Consider the following 16,524-nt stretch of genomic DNA (forward strand, 5'->3'; position numbering starts at 1 on the left):
TTAGCAGTCATTCTTTAGTCCGCTCGAGTAAGGCTAAAAACCAGTTTGAGCGATATGATTTTTGAAGACGAATCTGGTTATGTTATGTATGTTATCCACAACTCACTTCGTCAAAACAAAATATGATCTTCTATCCAACTTCGGTAGAAACTTACATTTGTAACGGTAAGGTATTGGAAGCTTGTTTCAGGGTCTCCCACTGTTGAAGGGATGGGCAGAAAGCTGGAAACTAAACCCAACAGGTATATCTTTTCGCGCCAATATATCGTCACACGGCCCGGCACAGTGATATGCGTCAACGGTAAAGGATGGTATTGGTATAGTTGTCCGAAACATACAAAACTGTCGTCTGACGGTAGGTACCTCCCTAGTTGCGCATACTCCTCTCTGCAAGCCTCTGTATCGAACCGTGTTAAAATGGAATAAGCTGAGCGTGTAGTATTCTTATTTTTTCCTTCCAGTTCATACGTAATCCAATCATTCCCCTCAAACATTGCCGGTGCCAAACAGATCGAGTTTACGAATCCCTCGTCAACGTTTGCTTTTTTACGCAGCTTCAGCAGCGCCACATCGTTGGCATTGTTGGATTTTTTGAACCGCTCGTGAATAATGATCTGCTCCACGTACCGGATCTGGGGTTTGGGTAAGCCTGGAATGCTAAATTTACCCAACCGCACGTAGAGTCTGCAAGTACAAAGCATATAATATAGGCAAGTGGACAAGCGGAAATGTACAAACAGATATGACAACTTACTCCTGCTCGTTCTGATCCACGTCTGCAACGCATGAGGCTAGTGTTAGGAGATGCCATTCGGTAATCAGATATGCTTGACACTCATTGTCACGCCCCGCCCGTTCTTCACCTACGTATTCGATTTTCGCCACCCAAGGTGCAACAAAAGCACTGGCGCTGTGTCGTAAATTCGTGTACACGGGTGCTTCCAAGCCACATCCGTCCCGATTGACCGTGAGCCACGTCTGACCCTCTCGAAAATCGGTCGAATTTGCCATACTTTCGGATGTGGTGCCTTGCGTCACATTGCCCAGTTCGTTCGCAATCCAATCCAAATACTTGGCCACGTCCGTGTAGATCGCGTACTGCTTTGGATCACACTTGTCGGTACCGTCCAGATTGGGAGCGAAAGAGACAATGCCTCGAATATGCCACTCATTACCTGCCCTGAAGAACATTCCACCGCCACTATCACCATTACAGGGGCCCACACCGTCCCGTGCCCCGGCACACAGCATCGTCGAGGCCAGCTGGGAACTGAGCGTACCTCGGTTGCTCTCCAAACAGGTCCAGCGATCGACGACGGGCACCTCCACATCTAGCAGGTGGTTCGATGTGCTACCGGCATCGTTCAATCCGTACCCAACCACAAACCCTTTGCGACCGGTGATGTCCTCGTGACCGAGACCCCGCGGCCACAGGCATACCGGGAAGATGTAGTCACTCATCGTGATCTCGCTCGCTAGCTTTACCATCGCAATGTCGTCCTTCACGTTGGCCTGCTTGTAGCCTGGGTGTAGGATGAGGCGCTCCGGCACATAGGAGTGACTCCACGGTTCTTCAACGGACAGCTCAGTCCGTCCCAAAATTACCACCAAGCGATCTAGCGCGATCAATTTATGCCGATCGTACAAACAATGAGCCGCTTTGATGAAAAGTAAAAAAAAAATGCAAAGATTATTTACAATGAAGAGTAATTTCATCGCTTGCAGATGAGTACTACCGGTTAAAATTGTATGCTTATCGATGACGTTTCCTCCACAAGCGAGCTTTTTTGCGTCTCCCGTCCGATGCATTAGCGTTGCGTGCCAGGGCCATTTACCGGCCGTTGCATTCCGTCCACCAAGAATTAAATTCACACGTTTCACCTTACGCATGCCACAGTGCTGAATCGCTTCAGCTGATAGCAAACTGATCGTCAGCAACAATGCCAGAGGCAAAACAAAACGACACTCCAGCATCGCTCGTGTCGTGTTCGGAACTGAGCTGGTTTATCGCACAGACCAAGGTCCGCAAGGCGGGAACAAGACGTGTTTTGAAAGGACCGGTTTATGTTAAACCTGTTTGAATATGAAGATGATTACAACGCTTCAACACGCGGTTACTTTGCGGGCCTACAATAATCATTGCAAATATCATAATTTGTCAAAACTTATAACAGCATAACCCAATCTGGACATCAAAATGATTTTCCAAAAAATCGACATTTGCCGAAACTTACAAGAAACATCCCATCGTTTGTCAAACTTGTCCATCGTGACACACCAAGTGCCCTTTCCTTCGGTTCTGTTCTGGGAGGTCAAAAATAGCTCTCCTTTTAGGATATTAATGACCTTGCGGTGGTGGTGGATGGAGGTGAAACGCATCGCTTCCGGCATCGGGCTGCCAACGTTATGATGGTCTCTGTTGGTGCCTTCTAGTCTGGACGTCACGGACTGCCCGTACCAGTGATTAATTGATGATCTTTGATGAAATTTGTCATTCATAGCGATCACGCGCCTTTGCCCACCGAATGTGTTCAAAACCACCAAAGAAACTTTCTTACCGCTGCCAAAGTAGAAGCCGCATTAGACAGACCGCGACAGAGTTCTCCTGCCTCCCAGACTGCCCATTCCAGCCGCATTGTGAAAAGGTGGAGGTAAAAGAAGACCACAAAAGGAAATGATCGGTTCGGTTGCACCATTACATTGCCTTAAATCAATAAATCGTCACCGCCACAATTCAAGTGGCAAGGGCGCGTGGTTCCGCTTTACCGAAACGCACCACACTCCATTGTCATTTCTCCCTTCAGCTTCGCAACTGAATAGAACGTGTCGATTTCGGTTCCCGCTAACGTGTGATAAAAAAAACTGGCAAAAGGAAGATGGAAAGGAAATATTTCAATTAACCGTGAAAACCTTCACGTCCAAACGTCGTCGCTTGGGTGGAAAAGTTTGCCCCCTCCACTCCATATCTTGCTACCCCCCCCCCCCCCCCCCCCCCCTATCTCCCTCTCTCTCCCTTGCTGTTACGTTTAGGGTGTGTCTCTTTTCGCATTCCCTTCCCTCGAACGGATTCATCGTTTGCGCCTTCCACTTCCGGCCGTTGGAAGCATGGCCGCACGTGGCGCACGTCCCTCCGATTGGTCCATTTCCGTCCACGGGGCTGAGTGTGCTTTCGGAAAATTTCTTCATCGAGCACCGTGCACCGTCCCCATGGGGCACGCACAACACCGTTCCTCCCATCCTCTGCCACCCACGGTGGCAGTTCATTTGTTTGCCACTTACGGGCCTGCGTTCCTACCGACCGAAAACCAAACAAAAAACTCACACCGTGCGCCGTGGTAAAAGAAGAAAAAAGAAAAGAAAAACTCTAAAAAAACACCTCACTCGCTCGCTCGCCCATTTTCCCGAGGGAAATCTTCAATATTTGTGCTTTGACTTTCCCGTTGTTTCCCCCGTTGCTTGCTCCATTTACTGACCCGTGCCCGTCCCGTCCCGTGGCAGTGCGCAAGGCGTTGAAATATGACGTAATTTATCTCCCCCCTTCCGGGCACACTTCACGCCGTCACGCCACGGTGTGCGTCCGCCGGTCCGATCGGCAGGTTCCCGATGACTGTTTCGGAGTGCCCAGCGAAGTGTAAGGGAATGCTGCTCCCGTGGCGTTGCCGCCCAGTGTTGTCTGTCTGGAGTGGTGAAACGCAATCGTGTGCCGCACGCGTTAGAAATTCGAGCCGGGGTCCGCTTCTTCACATAATTTCCTCCGGCATCATGTTTTTTATTTTTTTGCTCACGTTTTCTAAGTGTGGAACGTGCAGGCATTATGTATCGCTTGAGTTCACTATGCCCGTCTTTTCTTACACCTGCAGTGTATCGATTTTTACTCAGCGTTAAGTAAAGACATCTGGAGCTGCCTGCCAGCAATGGGAGGAACCATCCGCTGTGTAGGGGGCATGAAGTGTCCTTCACCCTGCCGCTCAAGGTGCCTCCTCGCATAGCTGTCCTTCAATGAGAGAGAGAGAGAGAGAGAGAGAGAGAGAGAGAGAAGAACATCGTACAAAAGTTGCTTCAAAAACTTATACAAAGCGATGGGGCAGCAAGAGGCACTGCGATTAAATGAGCAAGAGGCAAGCTAAAAGAATGGCTCCCCTCTTGCGACGTAAAACATTTGGATGCAATCGATAGAGAGTGCCATTGTAGCGGACTGGCAGGCTGTATCCAGCTGGAACCACTCAGCCCTGTCCTAACGCGGACGGCGGCAGCAAGTTTATTTGCTGCCAGCAAAGAGCAAACCATCCGACCTGCGATAGGCCGCCCGACGATCGAGGTATCGTTTCTTGACAACTCGCTTACCGGCTAGGTGAACGAAAGGTGAAAGAAATGAGTTGAGGAAACCCCGTATCGGAAACCCCGGGTAGTCACCATGTCTAGGAAATTGACTGTCTTACTTTGAACGAAACTCGGCACCAGCTTCATGCTGTTCCGTTTTACTTGAAACGAAATGATGATGTCCTTCGTCTGTCGTCGTTATGAACGCTTTTCTCGGTACAGTAAGCAGCACCGGTTTCTCGGTACACAGAGTTGCGTTCTGTGTCCGTGCAAGCGTACTCAGGCTGCAAGTCGAGCGCCGCCACGAAAAGCAAACAAGGTTTGTCAAGACGCCTCCCCAAGACGCTCCACGATGTCGGAAACTCGGTCAGCAGGGCACAAGTGAAAAATCAACAAACCGGAAATTGACGCCGGGTGTGCTGCATATCCTTCTCAGTGCTTTCGGCGACGGCAGGACTGCAGTTTAAAGTTTCCTCGTCGGCATGAAATTGGTGACATGACATAAAAATGGTTCCCCGTCAACAAAAGGAACAGAATTAAGCCGAGGTTTGCTAGCTGTCGAAGGAAATGATAGGCAAACAATTTCCGCGAAGATCTTTCAGCTCTTAAGATGATTGTTGTTTGCGCTTGTTTTTTTATTCGACAGATTCAGATAAACTATTGCCATGAAAAACAGCGATTCCTACAGTACGCTTTCAAATTTTGTAAAATTGTAAAAACAGATGCATCATCGCACTTTTATGGCGTAAAACATGGCATCATCATCCGGATGGCTTTCTACACTATTACGGGGCTTAGTCTTTTTTTCGCGAAAACAATAGCAAATCAGAGACAAGTAAAGAACACCAGCAGATGCAAGAGCATTTCAAGAAGATTAAAGGTAAAGAAGAGTGCTCCGACACGCAATCACCTAGACGCCTGGAGCTACTGTCATGCTCTGCTTTCTCATGGCACTGAAGCGAAGCAATTGCGATGATGGTTTTTGGGGCCATGCATCATCATGGCGCCAGCGTTACAATGCTGAGCCATCACTCTAATGATAAAAAATAAGTAATAAAAAAATAGCACACCTTTCGACGAGTCACGAGTCGCTGTCGGAAACGGTGTAACATTTCAATTTTCCATCACAGCATTGCACACATTTTTCAAACTAACATCAACCTTAGCCACTGTCGGCCACAGCTTCGACAGTCACCCGCACAATAACGGGCAGGCAAACGAGCATCTTTACGATGGTTTAGCACGCGCCGCCCAACACACCCGTGCTCACGTACGCGTACGAAAGATAAGTGCTTTGGCACCTTTCCTGCTGCAGCAGAGCTGTCACTCATCTGGTGAAAGAAAAATCTGGCGTCACTTAGAATGTGGAGCAGGCGGGGAAAAAAATGTTACTCCAAAGGGGCAGGAGATGGTTTTCTTCTTTCTATGCAACGAAACTGTGTCAGGCGAAACGATTACACACACACACACGGGCGCGAGAAGAAATATAGCACCGAATAGCATAGGACCGATGCTCGGAAGTGGATAGTGATACAGCACACACCACTTACCAGGAGGGTTGTGGCAGCTCGGCTTGGGGTCATCGTGCTCCGCCCGGGAAGATCGTCTTCTGTCGGTGTGGATTAGCAGGGGATTATGGGAATTGCTCTGACGAGCTGACTTGTGTACGATGAAGACGTTACCCCGACCGCAGGAATTACCGATTGCTTTTTTTTCGTTCTGGTGCTCGTTACTTCCGTCGCCGGCGTGCTTAAGCGTTCTTTCACCAGCTGGTAGACCTCAAGAAAATCCCTTCCCAATGGAGAGCAAGAGAGCAAGAGCCTGACGTTTAGAACGATTGATGTTTGGTCGAGTTTTGTGGCAAGTTATAACATTCGTTAAGGTGTAGGCCGGTCTCGTAGTACAGTCGTCAACTCGTACGACTTAACAACATGCCCGTCATGGGTTCAAGCCCCAAATAGACCGTGCCGCCATACGTAGGATTGACTATCCTGCTATGGGGGGAAATCAATTAGTCACTGAAAGCCAAACCCACAAGAGGTAAAGGCAGGACTTGACCGACAACGGTTGTTGAGCCAAACAAGAAGAAGAAGGTGTATGCCATATGGATGAAGTTTTTAGAGTAACCCTCTCCAATACGTTTCAAACGAGCAACATAATCGAACCCTTTTTCTACTATCTTAACCTCCTTTATAACCAATTCAAACTACAAAGTCATCATTTAATGACCAAAAAGGCAAAAAGATGCCTTTCCGAACCGTCCCGACCCGACCTGGACAGCGTATCATAAGCATATCCATAAGCTCGTCCTTCTCCAAAACAATGGCTCAAACGGTGCACAAAACCGCTATTATGCCGAGCAATTGGCCTGCGTTCAATGCTTTTAGCATGCTAAATTAAACCCAAATTGTAATATTTCCCATTGTTCTTACCATTTATCTCTCATACCCATTTCTCTCTCCCCCTTCCCCCCTTCGATTTCTCTTCGCAGGTCCACTAATAGACGTCCAAACGGCGGTCGGGCTGGATGTGTCCTTACCGTGCGATCTACTGCCAACGACCATGGCCATGATGACGGACAAGGTCTACCTGGTCATCTGGTACAAGGAGGGCAACACGAAGCCAATCTACTCGTAAGTAGCTTCCACTCCACTTACCACAAGGGGGACAAGGGGGTCACATCGGCAAAGGGCGCGCCTGAGACGTCTGTGTCGCTTTAGCTTGTCATGGAAAGTACATTGTGCTGAACGAACTGGACAATGCTGGGGGCAATCATCGTCTAATCAACCTTTCCAACCACCGCAAATGGACTGGAAATTGGAGCAGACTGCAACGAGTTACGAATGTGGTGATAATTTTACAATGCACTTACAAGTGATCCTAACTAACTGGCTCTTCAAATAAGCTGCTTTCACTTTCACCTTGGCAAACAATCTTTTTTTTTTGTCGAAGAACGTACAATTGGCAGAAGGGGGCAACAAACGTTGTGCTCGTCAACATTTGTCCTTCACGTGCCTTGTTTATCCAGTCACTTGATTCCAGCGTGTCTCCGATCAGAAAGTAAAGTGTCTTTTCTTCGGCCTTTTTTAAGCAATACACCCTTGCACAGTAGCTTACGTACCAACCTGCGAGTACCACACCACAGGCAGCTGAGAGACGGTTTGCAAACAAATTTCCATTCACTGCTTTTTCTTCCCAGACAAACACTTGTAGCGTACAAAAGTCCTTAAGAGCAGCACTCCTTCTCCGGCTGCATCCGAAGCAAACTCTTCCCGGGGTTTCACTTAAAACGGATTTTCACTTTGAGCACAAGCCGCGCAAGCACGGATCGGCACACGCGCCAACAGAAGCTTTGCCAAAGTATAAGCAAATAACGCGCTTGCTACGATCCGATCCGCACTGCAAACTGTCAAACAGGACCTGCTGCACCGCTGCGCAGCCCGGAGACTGGTGACAGTTCTCGAGAGCAGTGTAAATAAATTAAACTGAAACCGTTACAACCTCCGGCCGGGCACGCCGGGCGGGATGTGACAAAATTAGAAGCGAAGCGAACGATACAAGCATCCGGGAGGGTATGCACGCGTGCCGAAACTGTACGGACGGAGCTGTTTGCATTGGTCTGGGTTTGCACCCTCCCGGACGTTGCGATTCGATTTGCGCGAAAAAGCTCCTTTCCCATTTCGCCGTCAGCCTTACGCCGGTAATCTGCTCCAAAGAGCAATCACAAACGATAAACATCGGCATGCTAATGCAGTGGAGAGGTTTGCAGGATGGCGACTGCAAGCAAGCCCAAGCCCGAGCGTGTACAAACAAGGATTGCTTCTTCGCCCTGTTTTTGAAGGGATGGACACACAAGACACACGCAACCGTGGACAAACCGTCAGCAAACGGTCGGACAAACCGTTTGGGTCGTTATCGTAATCGAATAAAATGATCAAGCACCACAGTCCCGCCCGCCCATCACGCGCTGACTGTGCACAGAGTATTATCCATTGTTGACATTTTGTCAGTATGTAGATTACTGTTGATTTTAAATAATTCACTTACGCATCGCTGCTTTGCAAAATGGTGAGACATTTGTGTCCATTCCGGTGAGCATCCGGCAAGCCAGTGATCCATTTTTGGCGCACTGGCTTGGCCGCGCACTGGTTGGCAGTTGATTGGCAGTGGATCTTGATATGTCACGCGAGCCGTGCTCTCGATTGGGACGTTTTGATAGTACCGCTGAAAATGCTCATTAATTCTGGCATGCTCGACTTGCCAGGCTTGCAGCTTGTAAAAACAGCATACCGACGACATGCCGGACACCGGTAGCGGGCAGCGTGCCATCGTTACGCTTGCTTAACTGACCATAAATCAGCGGCCGGCGGTCCCGGACATGACATTCGCGCCCTTCGGTACAAGCGCGCCCGGCCATAAAACTGTCGCGGGAACGTTAAATGCTAATGATGGGCGCGTTCGGCAACAGCATCTTAAAATCAATCTTACAGACCGGGGATGGGGGTGGGCGCACCGATACCTGGTGGGAGCCCACCGTCAGGAGCGTTACCATTTTATGGTAGAGATTTTATTAAATCTTTCTTAACGACTTTTCCCCGGGACCGCTGCTTGGGCGCAGTGCCCTGTAGTGGCGTTTATTTGTTTCTCTCTCTCTTTTTTTGTGTGCGTGGAAGCGGTCCTTCCGGCCACCTGAGCAAACCGAAAACCGAACGATGATGTACTATCGGGGCCTTATCGGTGGCAGAACATGACTCCCACACACGGAGCACACACCACACACACACATGGCCCGTGTAGGCTGAAAAGGCGAAAAAGTCATATTCTAATCTATCCGTCAGCGTTCGAAGTCAATATATGAGCTGTTCGTTGCGTCCTTTGCCACCATGCGGAACCCGCCGCAGCCGCATAAGCCGTGATAAAAATCCCAGTTCAAACAAACTCCACTCGAAGAAGCACTGTCCGGGGCGACAAGGGTTGTAGCAGAAGGAAGGTGCTCTGTGTTTGCAGAGCAAATAGCATATGCTCGTTGAATATTCCGTCCAATCGTTTGGAGCTTTCGCCTACTTCCCTATCCTTTTGCCAACGGTCTTACTGGAAGGAGCGATATCATGGAGCGTGTTAAAGTGTTAAACTGCGTCGTCGTCGTAGGTCGTTAACTCGCTTCAGTCGGTGTAGTTGTGTGCGGGTTGAAAAGATATATTTAGAAATATGACTTTTGCCCCGCCAGGTTCTTATCGCACACCCACTGTCAACTATTGAAGAGATTTGATGCTCGAGGACATTAGTTGCCATTCCATTCGCCGAACCAGGATGGGGCTAAGGTAGAAATCAAATACGTATTAGAACCCACCGGTTTCTCATTAACCCTGTACCTATTTAACCGATCACCTACGCAGCAACCTTTGAGGGATGTGTTAATGCAAAATTTAATTAAAAGTGCCGGTGCGCTCTTCTCCCACAGCATGGTTTATTTCTGTATTTTAGTTGATTCTGCAACCCACCTACCTTTTTTGTTTGGTAATTTCAAACAACTGCAGCTGGTATTTCATCTCACGGGCTGAATGATTTTGATGACATTGTAAAACGCGATCCGAAAAATAACAAACCCTCATGCCACGTGCTTTTTGATGAACATTTCGTGTTACCCTTTCAGGCTATAACAGAAAAAAGTCACACACCCCACTTCACTTCATTTTAATTCCATTCCTACCATACCGAAGCGGATTAACCCACTGATCTAAAACCGTTCCCGGCACGTACGTACGATTGTGTTTGCATGTGAACGCCCCACACCCGCACCAAATGTGTCGCGATCGATTTTGATTGAAATGATGGGAATTCAAAGAGCAACAATAAAAAAAGAGAACCAAGTAGCCAGCCCTCCAACACGCTATTAAAAACTGTACCGGCATGCCTGGCCGAAAATAAGCACCACCGGACATTATCGAACGAAACAAAAAAAAAAAAGGAAAGCCACACGGAAGCCAAAAATCCCCGCCCGGCGCGGCTGAGTGTGGGACTCGCTTCATCCTCATCTCGGGCACGTTTCGATGGCATTCTGTACGACATCTGTTTTAATCGGATTATCAGCTTTAGACGTTTTTCTAATTCTTTTTTAAACATTATGTTTGCCTTTTTTCTTTCTCTTTCTCTCTTTCTCTCTATTGGGTTCATACACACTCCCATCGGGGATGCCAGGTGTGATGTCACCGCAAGGGGGAATGAGCCATCGCTTGAGCCATCCGATTGTCAAAAGTCATCTATCGGCTACTCGAAACTTGAGCTAATGTATCACTGTTACGAAACCTCTCGGGAGGATACTGTTCATGGGGAGGTGTTTGTGTTTGGTGTTTCCTCTGTTTGATGTGTGCTGCAATCAATCGGGTCCCGGGACGGGTTTGTTCGATTTTCTGACCCGGACGGGTTTGTCAGCATCCGGGAGATTTCATTTACGGAAGGTTTTATTAGTAAAGTAGGATTATTTGCTGTCGCTTTTAATCGCTTTTCTCTTGCCTCAAACATCCGCAATCCTTTCGATGGTTGAGCACACATCCAGCACTTCGTCAATGTTAAGTGCTTTCAATTTAATGGTTCAGTTGAAAAAAAGAATGACTTTTTTATGATAAATAATACCATTTTTATGTTTCCCACTATTAAAATTCTATTTAAAATAAAATAACATATACAGCGATGAAAATTAAAATATTTCAACAAATGTGTTCCTGCGCTACAATTTAGTCCACTCCTTGCTAGCTGAGCGTGGAAGGGAATTTAATTCGATTTATTGATTGATTTCCATTAGTAAATTACCCGCCCCGAGCCAGAAGTGTCTATTAGGAGCTTAAAATCTGCTTCCCATGCGCTGCTTGCGTAGATTATTCCACCCAGTGCCACTTCTCTGCTCTTCATTTGTCTCATCGAACGTGAACTACCCTTCCAACCTAAGCTAAGCACGCGTAAGCGTATGCCCCTCCCGTACCATGCCTTCTCGCCCTTCGACACGGCGTCCTACCAACCCGTTCAATGTTTATGCAGCCAGGTGAATGATATTTGTAAACTTCCCTCATCAATCGATCACTTCGCATCAGTCCTTTGCCCCTTTGCTTACAATGCTATTGCCCCTCCGCATACGCTCAGAACACCCGCTTTGGCCCTATTTGTGTGTGTGTGTACACAAGCCACAAAAGACAAACAGCATTGATGAAGAGCGGCATGAATGTGTGCGCAAACAAGCGCACACCGTACGAACACACGAGTACGCCAGTAGCTTCTATGCCAAGGTACGGGCATTCGAGGCGACTGGAACAAAGTCAAACTACCGGAAATTATTGTTTTGAAGCGGTTTCAACTCTTCCCTCGAAGCAGGGTAAACGTATTGTGTAGAGGATGCTAAAAATAAAGCTGGATCATACGATTCATACACGATCTAGCGCTAACGAGTTGCCGCTTAACGAACATTGAGGTATGCAGTTTAATGCTTGGCTCATTTTGATGGAACTCGTGCTCAGTTCACCTTACAAGTCACATCAAGAATTACTGAAAAGAACCCCTTTAAGGCTATGATCATTCGCCCGCATTCACCTTTCCTTTAATAAATGTTGTGATACCAAGTCTTCCATCCAAGGATAGATTTTATTGCCACACACACATCTTACCATAATACAGCACATAACTCCTTCCTTGCGAGACTGCTGCGAAACGGCAGTCAATAACACATCAAATCGACCGAGCAAACAAACACCAGCACAACTAATCTGGGTGAGTTCCACTTCCCAACTTTCGGCAACATCGGCATGTGGGGTGTGATCAAATCGCCACCATTCGAGTTGGCTGATCCACTCATTCAAACTTGCTCACGTGCTACTCCGGTGCTTCTTTTTCTTTTGCCGCTCCTTCTGCCAAGAACTTTGCCCAAAAGTTCGATACCCTACGACCTCCCAGGCTTATCTTATCGGAGTGCCGGAGTGCCCGAATAAGTAAGGCTGATGGCAAGCAGAAGAGAGAAAAAAAAAAGAAATAAGAACTTCTTTTACGATACCCTGCCACACCAGGTCCTTGGTGGTGGTGCTAACCCATCACCGCGCCTAATGGACCACATTCACTGCAAACACACATTCTCCGTCCAACCCCCGGGTCCCCCCCCCACAAGTCCGCCTGGTCGAACGGGGTTTACACAAACCCTCCTCCCGGGTTTGTCACTTTCATTAGCCGGCAGCGTCTCGGAAAATTACCCTTCGCTATCAATTCCCGATGTTTACGTAAGTGATCAACACTTGGATTTTATTGGTCCCGCAAGTCCAACCGCAGGCTTTCCACCACCGGGCATCACCATTTTCCCTCCCGTCCTTTCCGTTTGTCCCACCAGCAGGCCCTGTCAAGCGCAGTACGTTGCCACATTCGTTCACTCGTTCGCAGTTCAACACGTTTCGACAGCTTATTTCCCAAACCCAAGCTACCCAGGTCCGGGAGGACCTACCGGACGTATCGTTGGCTCGTGGAAGTCATCGAAGTCAGCTCGCGTCCGCACAAACACGTACGCCGGTACCTCGTACGTTTGCGGCCTATCGCTTGCTGCTGCTGCTATTCAAGTGCGATCGCTTCATCGCAGCTGGGAATTCGCTTTTAGTTTCCCTTCGCACACTGTTCTCCGCAATGTGTTCTATTTCATGTGTCTTTTCTTTTCGATTTACCTTTCCAGCTTCGATGCACGGGGCAAGAGCCTTCAGCAGGCGATCCACTGGTCGGACGAGGCGGTGCTCAAATCGAAGGCGTACTTCTACTACGACACCAACCCACCGGCCCTGCGCATCAAGGGCGTCAAGCAGGAGGATGCCGGTCTGTACAGGTAGGTGTTGTGCAACGGTTTTTTTCTTCCTCCCATCTAGCGTTTCTTTCTTCGGGTTTGAGTCGTGAGAAGTTCCTGCAGGGCTAGCAACACCGTGGCCGTCGAAAATATTACGAAACTGTTCAGTTGATGCAAGCACCAGCGGGGGAGGGCAAAAGTCCTAAGCTAGGATTTTGCAAACGTTCGGTAAACCGGACCAAATGCACACTGCCGGCACGTGAGAGCGGGGGGGGGGGGGGGGGGAAGTTATAAACGCACACAACTTCGCAGTGCCTCTCAGCAGTTCCGTCAGCAGCAGTATCGAGCTTCTTCAGCATAAAATGGAATCAAGAAAGCGCAACATTATCCTTTCCCTGCTGAGTGCGGGCCAACATCCACCGGCAGCGAACTAAGCGAGCGCAGAATGTAGCGCCATTATGGTGCAATTGGAACGAAATTTATCAAAACCATAAAATAAGCCATAATATCAATCAGGTACAAATCGTTGGTAGAGAAGTGGCTACCGGCTACTCCCTGGAGTTGGGATCTGCATTGGCAGCAGATTTTGGTCGGTGGTAAAAATGGTTCTCAGAACGAAGGTTTTGTTGAAGCTTTGGCGAGGTCCTTTGCTACTGAACGGTGGATTGGAACTCTCTTCATTTCGTCCTACTGTTGGTTGTAATAAAAGCTTGTATTTTGATGCAATTTTTCCACATTTTCTTAAACCATACCGTAGTAATTCAATCGGAAAAACGCTTTGGTGTAAATACTGAAAGTACTTCAATCATTTCAAATGTTGTTCGTGTGAATGGTTGCAGAAGTACTCAAGATTTGACCTGCAATCTTTAAAACAGCTGTACGGTACGCTTCCAACAAAACCGAACCCTTATACGCTGACATTTCACATAAGCATAGAGTGCTTCTTGGATGGTGTGCACTGTAAGAAAACAGGCCAATTATTTAAAGTAACACATTGCTATCCCCGTTCTAGGCGTTAAATTCCTTAAGCATATCCTCGCTAGTCTCATTTGCCCAAAAAGCTTAACTGTTTATTTTACGCCAAACGACTACTGTCGCTACAGTCGTTTCCCTTCCCATACGGAACGTTACCTGCTTATACGTTCGCCTAGAGCTAAGAAGCCATCGTCAGCGAAGAGTGTATTATCCTGTACCACTATTAAGCTCCAATTGCTTCAAACGATGGCGCAGGGCTTTGGAGTGGGCCTTTTTTGTTTTCCTAAAAAGCATTCTCAAACTCATGGATGCTACTTTCTGCTACACCGTAAGGATCATTTTTCCGCCGAATGCTGCTCGTGTTTATTTCAACGCTCGAAACGCATCGTAACCGTTAACTGTGGGCCAAAGTGGCTTTCTCCGTGCGGCACCCCTTCTACAGCCCCTGTCGCAATCCACTTATCAATGCTGGCAGCTAAAATATTCAGCATCTTAGCAAATGTTTGCCACCAAATCAGTGGGCTGCATGCAATGCCGGCGCCTCATCGGAGAGTGGAGAGAGAGAAAACTTGGATCGGAATGGAGCGAAATTGGAATGGGAAAAAAGAACTCAACGACGTGCAATGATAGCGTGTTTCGTGTTATGGCCAACATTCTTTATTCAGCAAACAACCCCTTTGGCAAAACTTTTCGTTTCCGGATTCCGAAAAATTTCGCAACCGGGAACAGCAACAACAAAGAAAGAAAAACCGACTACCGAAGCGAAATCTGAAATTTTGTAGAAAAGCCATTGCTTTTGCGTTGAGGGAGGGGGGGGGGGAGAAGGGAAGCAAAAGCGATGTGATTGAATCAATGGGTTCAGGTTTTTGGTCCGGTGCGTATTTTGCTGACCTCTCGATGGGGCGGCAACTCCCCAGCAATCGAGCTAACATTTCGGGAAACATTGCAATCGAACCGTAACCATCTTAACCTCTTAAACTCCCCTCCTGCCTCCCTTCCTCGATTTTGGATTGCTTGGAAGGCAATCCCAAGCCGGGGGGTGGAAAAAAGGACCAGAAAAGAAGCCAACATTGAACCACTTGGCCCCGAAGCGGTTCGTGTGCTATTTCCAACGCAATTCGAAAGCTTTTCGAACTTAAGGGGCGAAAGAGGTTTCCGTCTGCTCCTTCGTCGAATCGATTGTCGGGGCTCGGCAACTTGATCCACCATAACACTAAACTATGCCGGCACATCGTTTTGCTGCAAAGCACGGCCTGTAGGGCTGCCAACATAATATGGCACTGGCGCACCTTCAACCCACGGCCCTGGCGCCCCCTCCCTGTTACCCTGTATCTGGGTGCAGGTGTACCAAATCGTTGTGCCCAGAGTACGAGAGTCAAATATTGGTGCAGTTTGAGAAGCGGGAAGAAGGAAAGGGATGTGCAGAAAGTTATGTGAAGAACAGAACAAATATGGTGGCGTTTCATAAGATTTTACGAGTTTACGCATTCACGCCTGAGTGTTATGCCACCCGCAGCACACCTATAGCTGTGGAGCTGTGGAGCCGACGAAAAGAATTATTGCAATTAACAGTGGTACGGGCGTGTATGTGGTAATGTTTTTGATATTCGGTCTTTTTTTGAACACTTGAAATAAATTTAAAAAAAAACATACACAGCCACACACAAGTGTTAGTGCGTTTGGTTTCGCCGGCATTGAATATTCTATGCGCTCTTGTACGTTTCAAGCACGATTATGTCCCGAAAATTGGGCGCCAAATTGCTTGAAGGTCATAAGGCGCGGGCCCCGGGGGCTTTACCCATTTTACTTATCTTGCATGGGCGACTACTACTACTCGTGGGTCGATTTGGTTGAATTGGTTGCTACATGACATTGGCTTCTAAGCGAAATGATTGCGAAACACGCAAGAAGCCGGTGCAGGGCGTTTCGCAGCGACTCCTGTACAATTAATTGCATGCCATGCCAAAGAAACATATTGTACTATTGTTTGCGTATTTATGTTTAAAGCATGGTCTCAAATGTTTAATGCTGCCAGACTCTTGTTGACATTTCGCACAGCAGCTCTTCGAGACTGTACGCAATTGACATTGTCAAGTGATTGTTATTACTTTTTTATTACATTCAAATGCGCTTCAACATTTTCTGGAATTTATTCTCGGCCTACTAGAGTGATACTGGAGGATTATGGATAAAATATTGCCATAAATAGGCAGAGTTATTACTATTCCCATTCCTGGTACAATATCATCCCTACCTCTCGCCTGTTTTCATCGAAATGTATCCCTTTGATGCGCTGTGCCCAAGTAGTACCCAATGGCAACGTTAACCAGCCCGAACGAATCCTGTCAATATCCACTTTGACCACTTATCGGTCCCATTTTCTTGGGTCTGCCCTGTCGCACTTCAAACTCCTTCTATCCGGGATC

General features: G+C 47.7%; 3 protein-coding genes across 5 annotated transcripts in view; 2 read left to right on the forward strand and 1 right to left on the reverse strand.

Moving 5' to 3' along the window:
- Nucleotides 1-16,524, forward strand: part of LOC120952452 (heterogeneous nuclear ribonucleoprotein 27C) — a 214,784-nt gene that overhangs the window by 108,863 nt on the left and 89,397 nt on the right. The gene's annotated exons all lie outside the window — the stretch shown is intronic.
- Nucleotides 1-16,524, forward strand: part of LOC120949596 (nephrin-like) — an 85,599-nt gene that overhangs the window by 44,656 nt on the left and 24,419 nt on the right. For all 3 annotated transcript variants that reach the window (XM_040366993.2, XM_040366994.2, XM_049606606.1), the window contains exons 3-4: nucleotides 6,812-6,953; nucleotides 13,019-13,165. In XM_040366993.2, the coding sequence (XP_040222927.2) occupies nucleotides 6,812-6,953; nucleotides 13,019-13,165 (289 nt within the window). The remainder of the gene's footprint in view (nucleotides 1-6,811; nucleotides 6,954-13,018; nucleotides 13,166-16,524) is intronic.
- On the reverse strand, nucleotides 107-2,001 carry LOC120949597 (prostasin-like). The gene is made up of 3 exons (XM_040366995.2): nucleotides 1,737-2,001; nucleotides 755-1,658; nucleotides 107-684 (listed from the first exon to the last, which is right to left on the reverse strand). The coding sequence occupies exons 1-3, from the start codon at nucleotides 1,972-1,974 to the stop codon at nucleotides 111-113; spliced, it is 1,716 nt and encodes a 571-aa protein (XP_040222929.2). The 5' UTR covers nucleotides 1,975-2,001; the 3' UTR covers nucleotides 107-110.

The sequence above is a fragment of the Anopheles coluzzii genome, chromosome 2 (assembly GCF_943734685.1).
Source record: "Anopheles coluzzii chromosome 2, AcolN3, whole genome shotgun sequence".
Lineage (NCBI taxonomy): Eukaryota > Metazoa > Arthropoda > Insecta > Diptera > Culicidae > Anopheles > Anopheles coluzzii.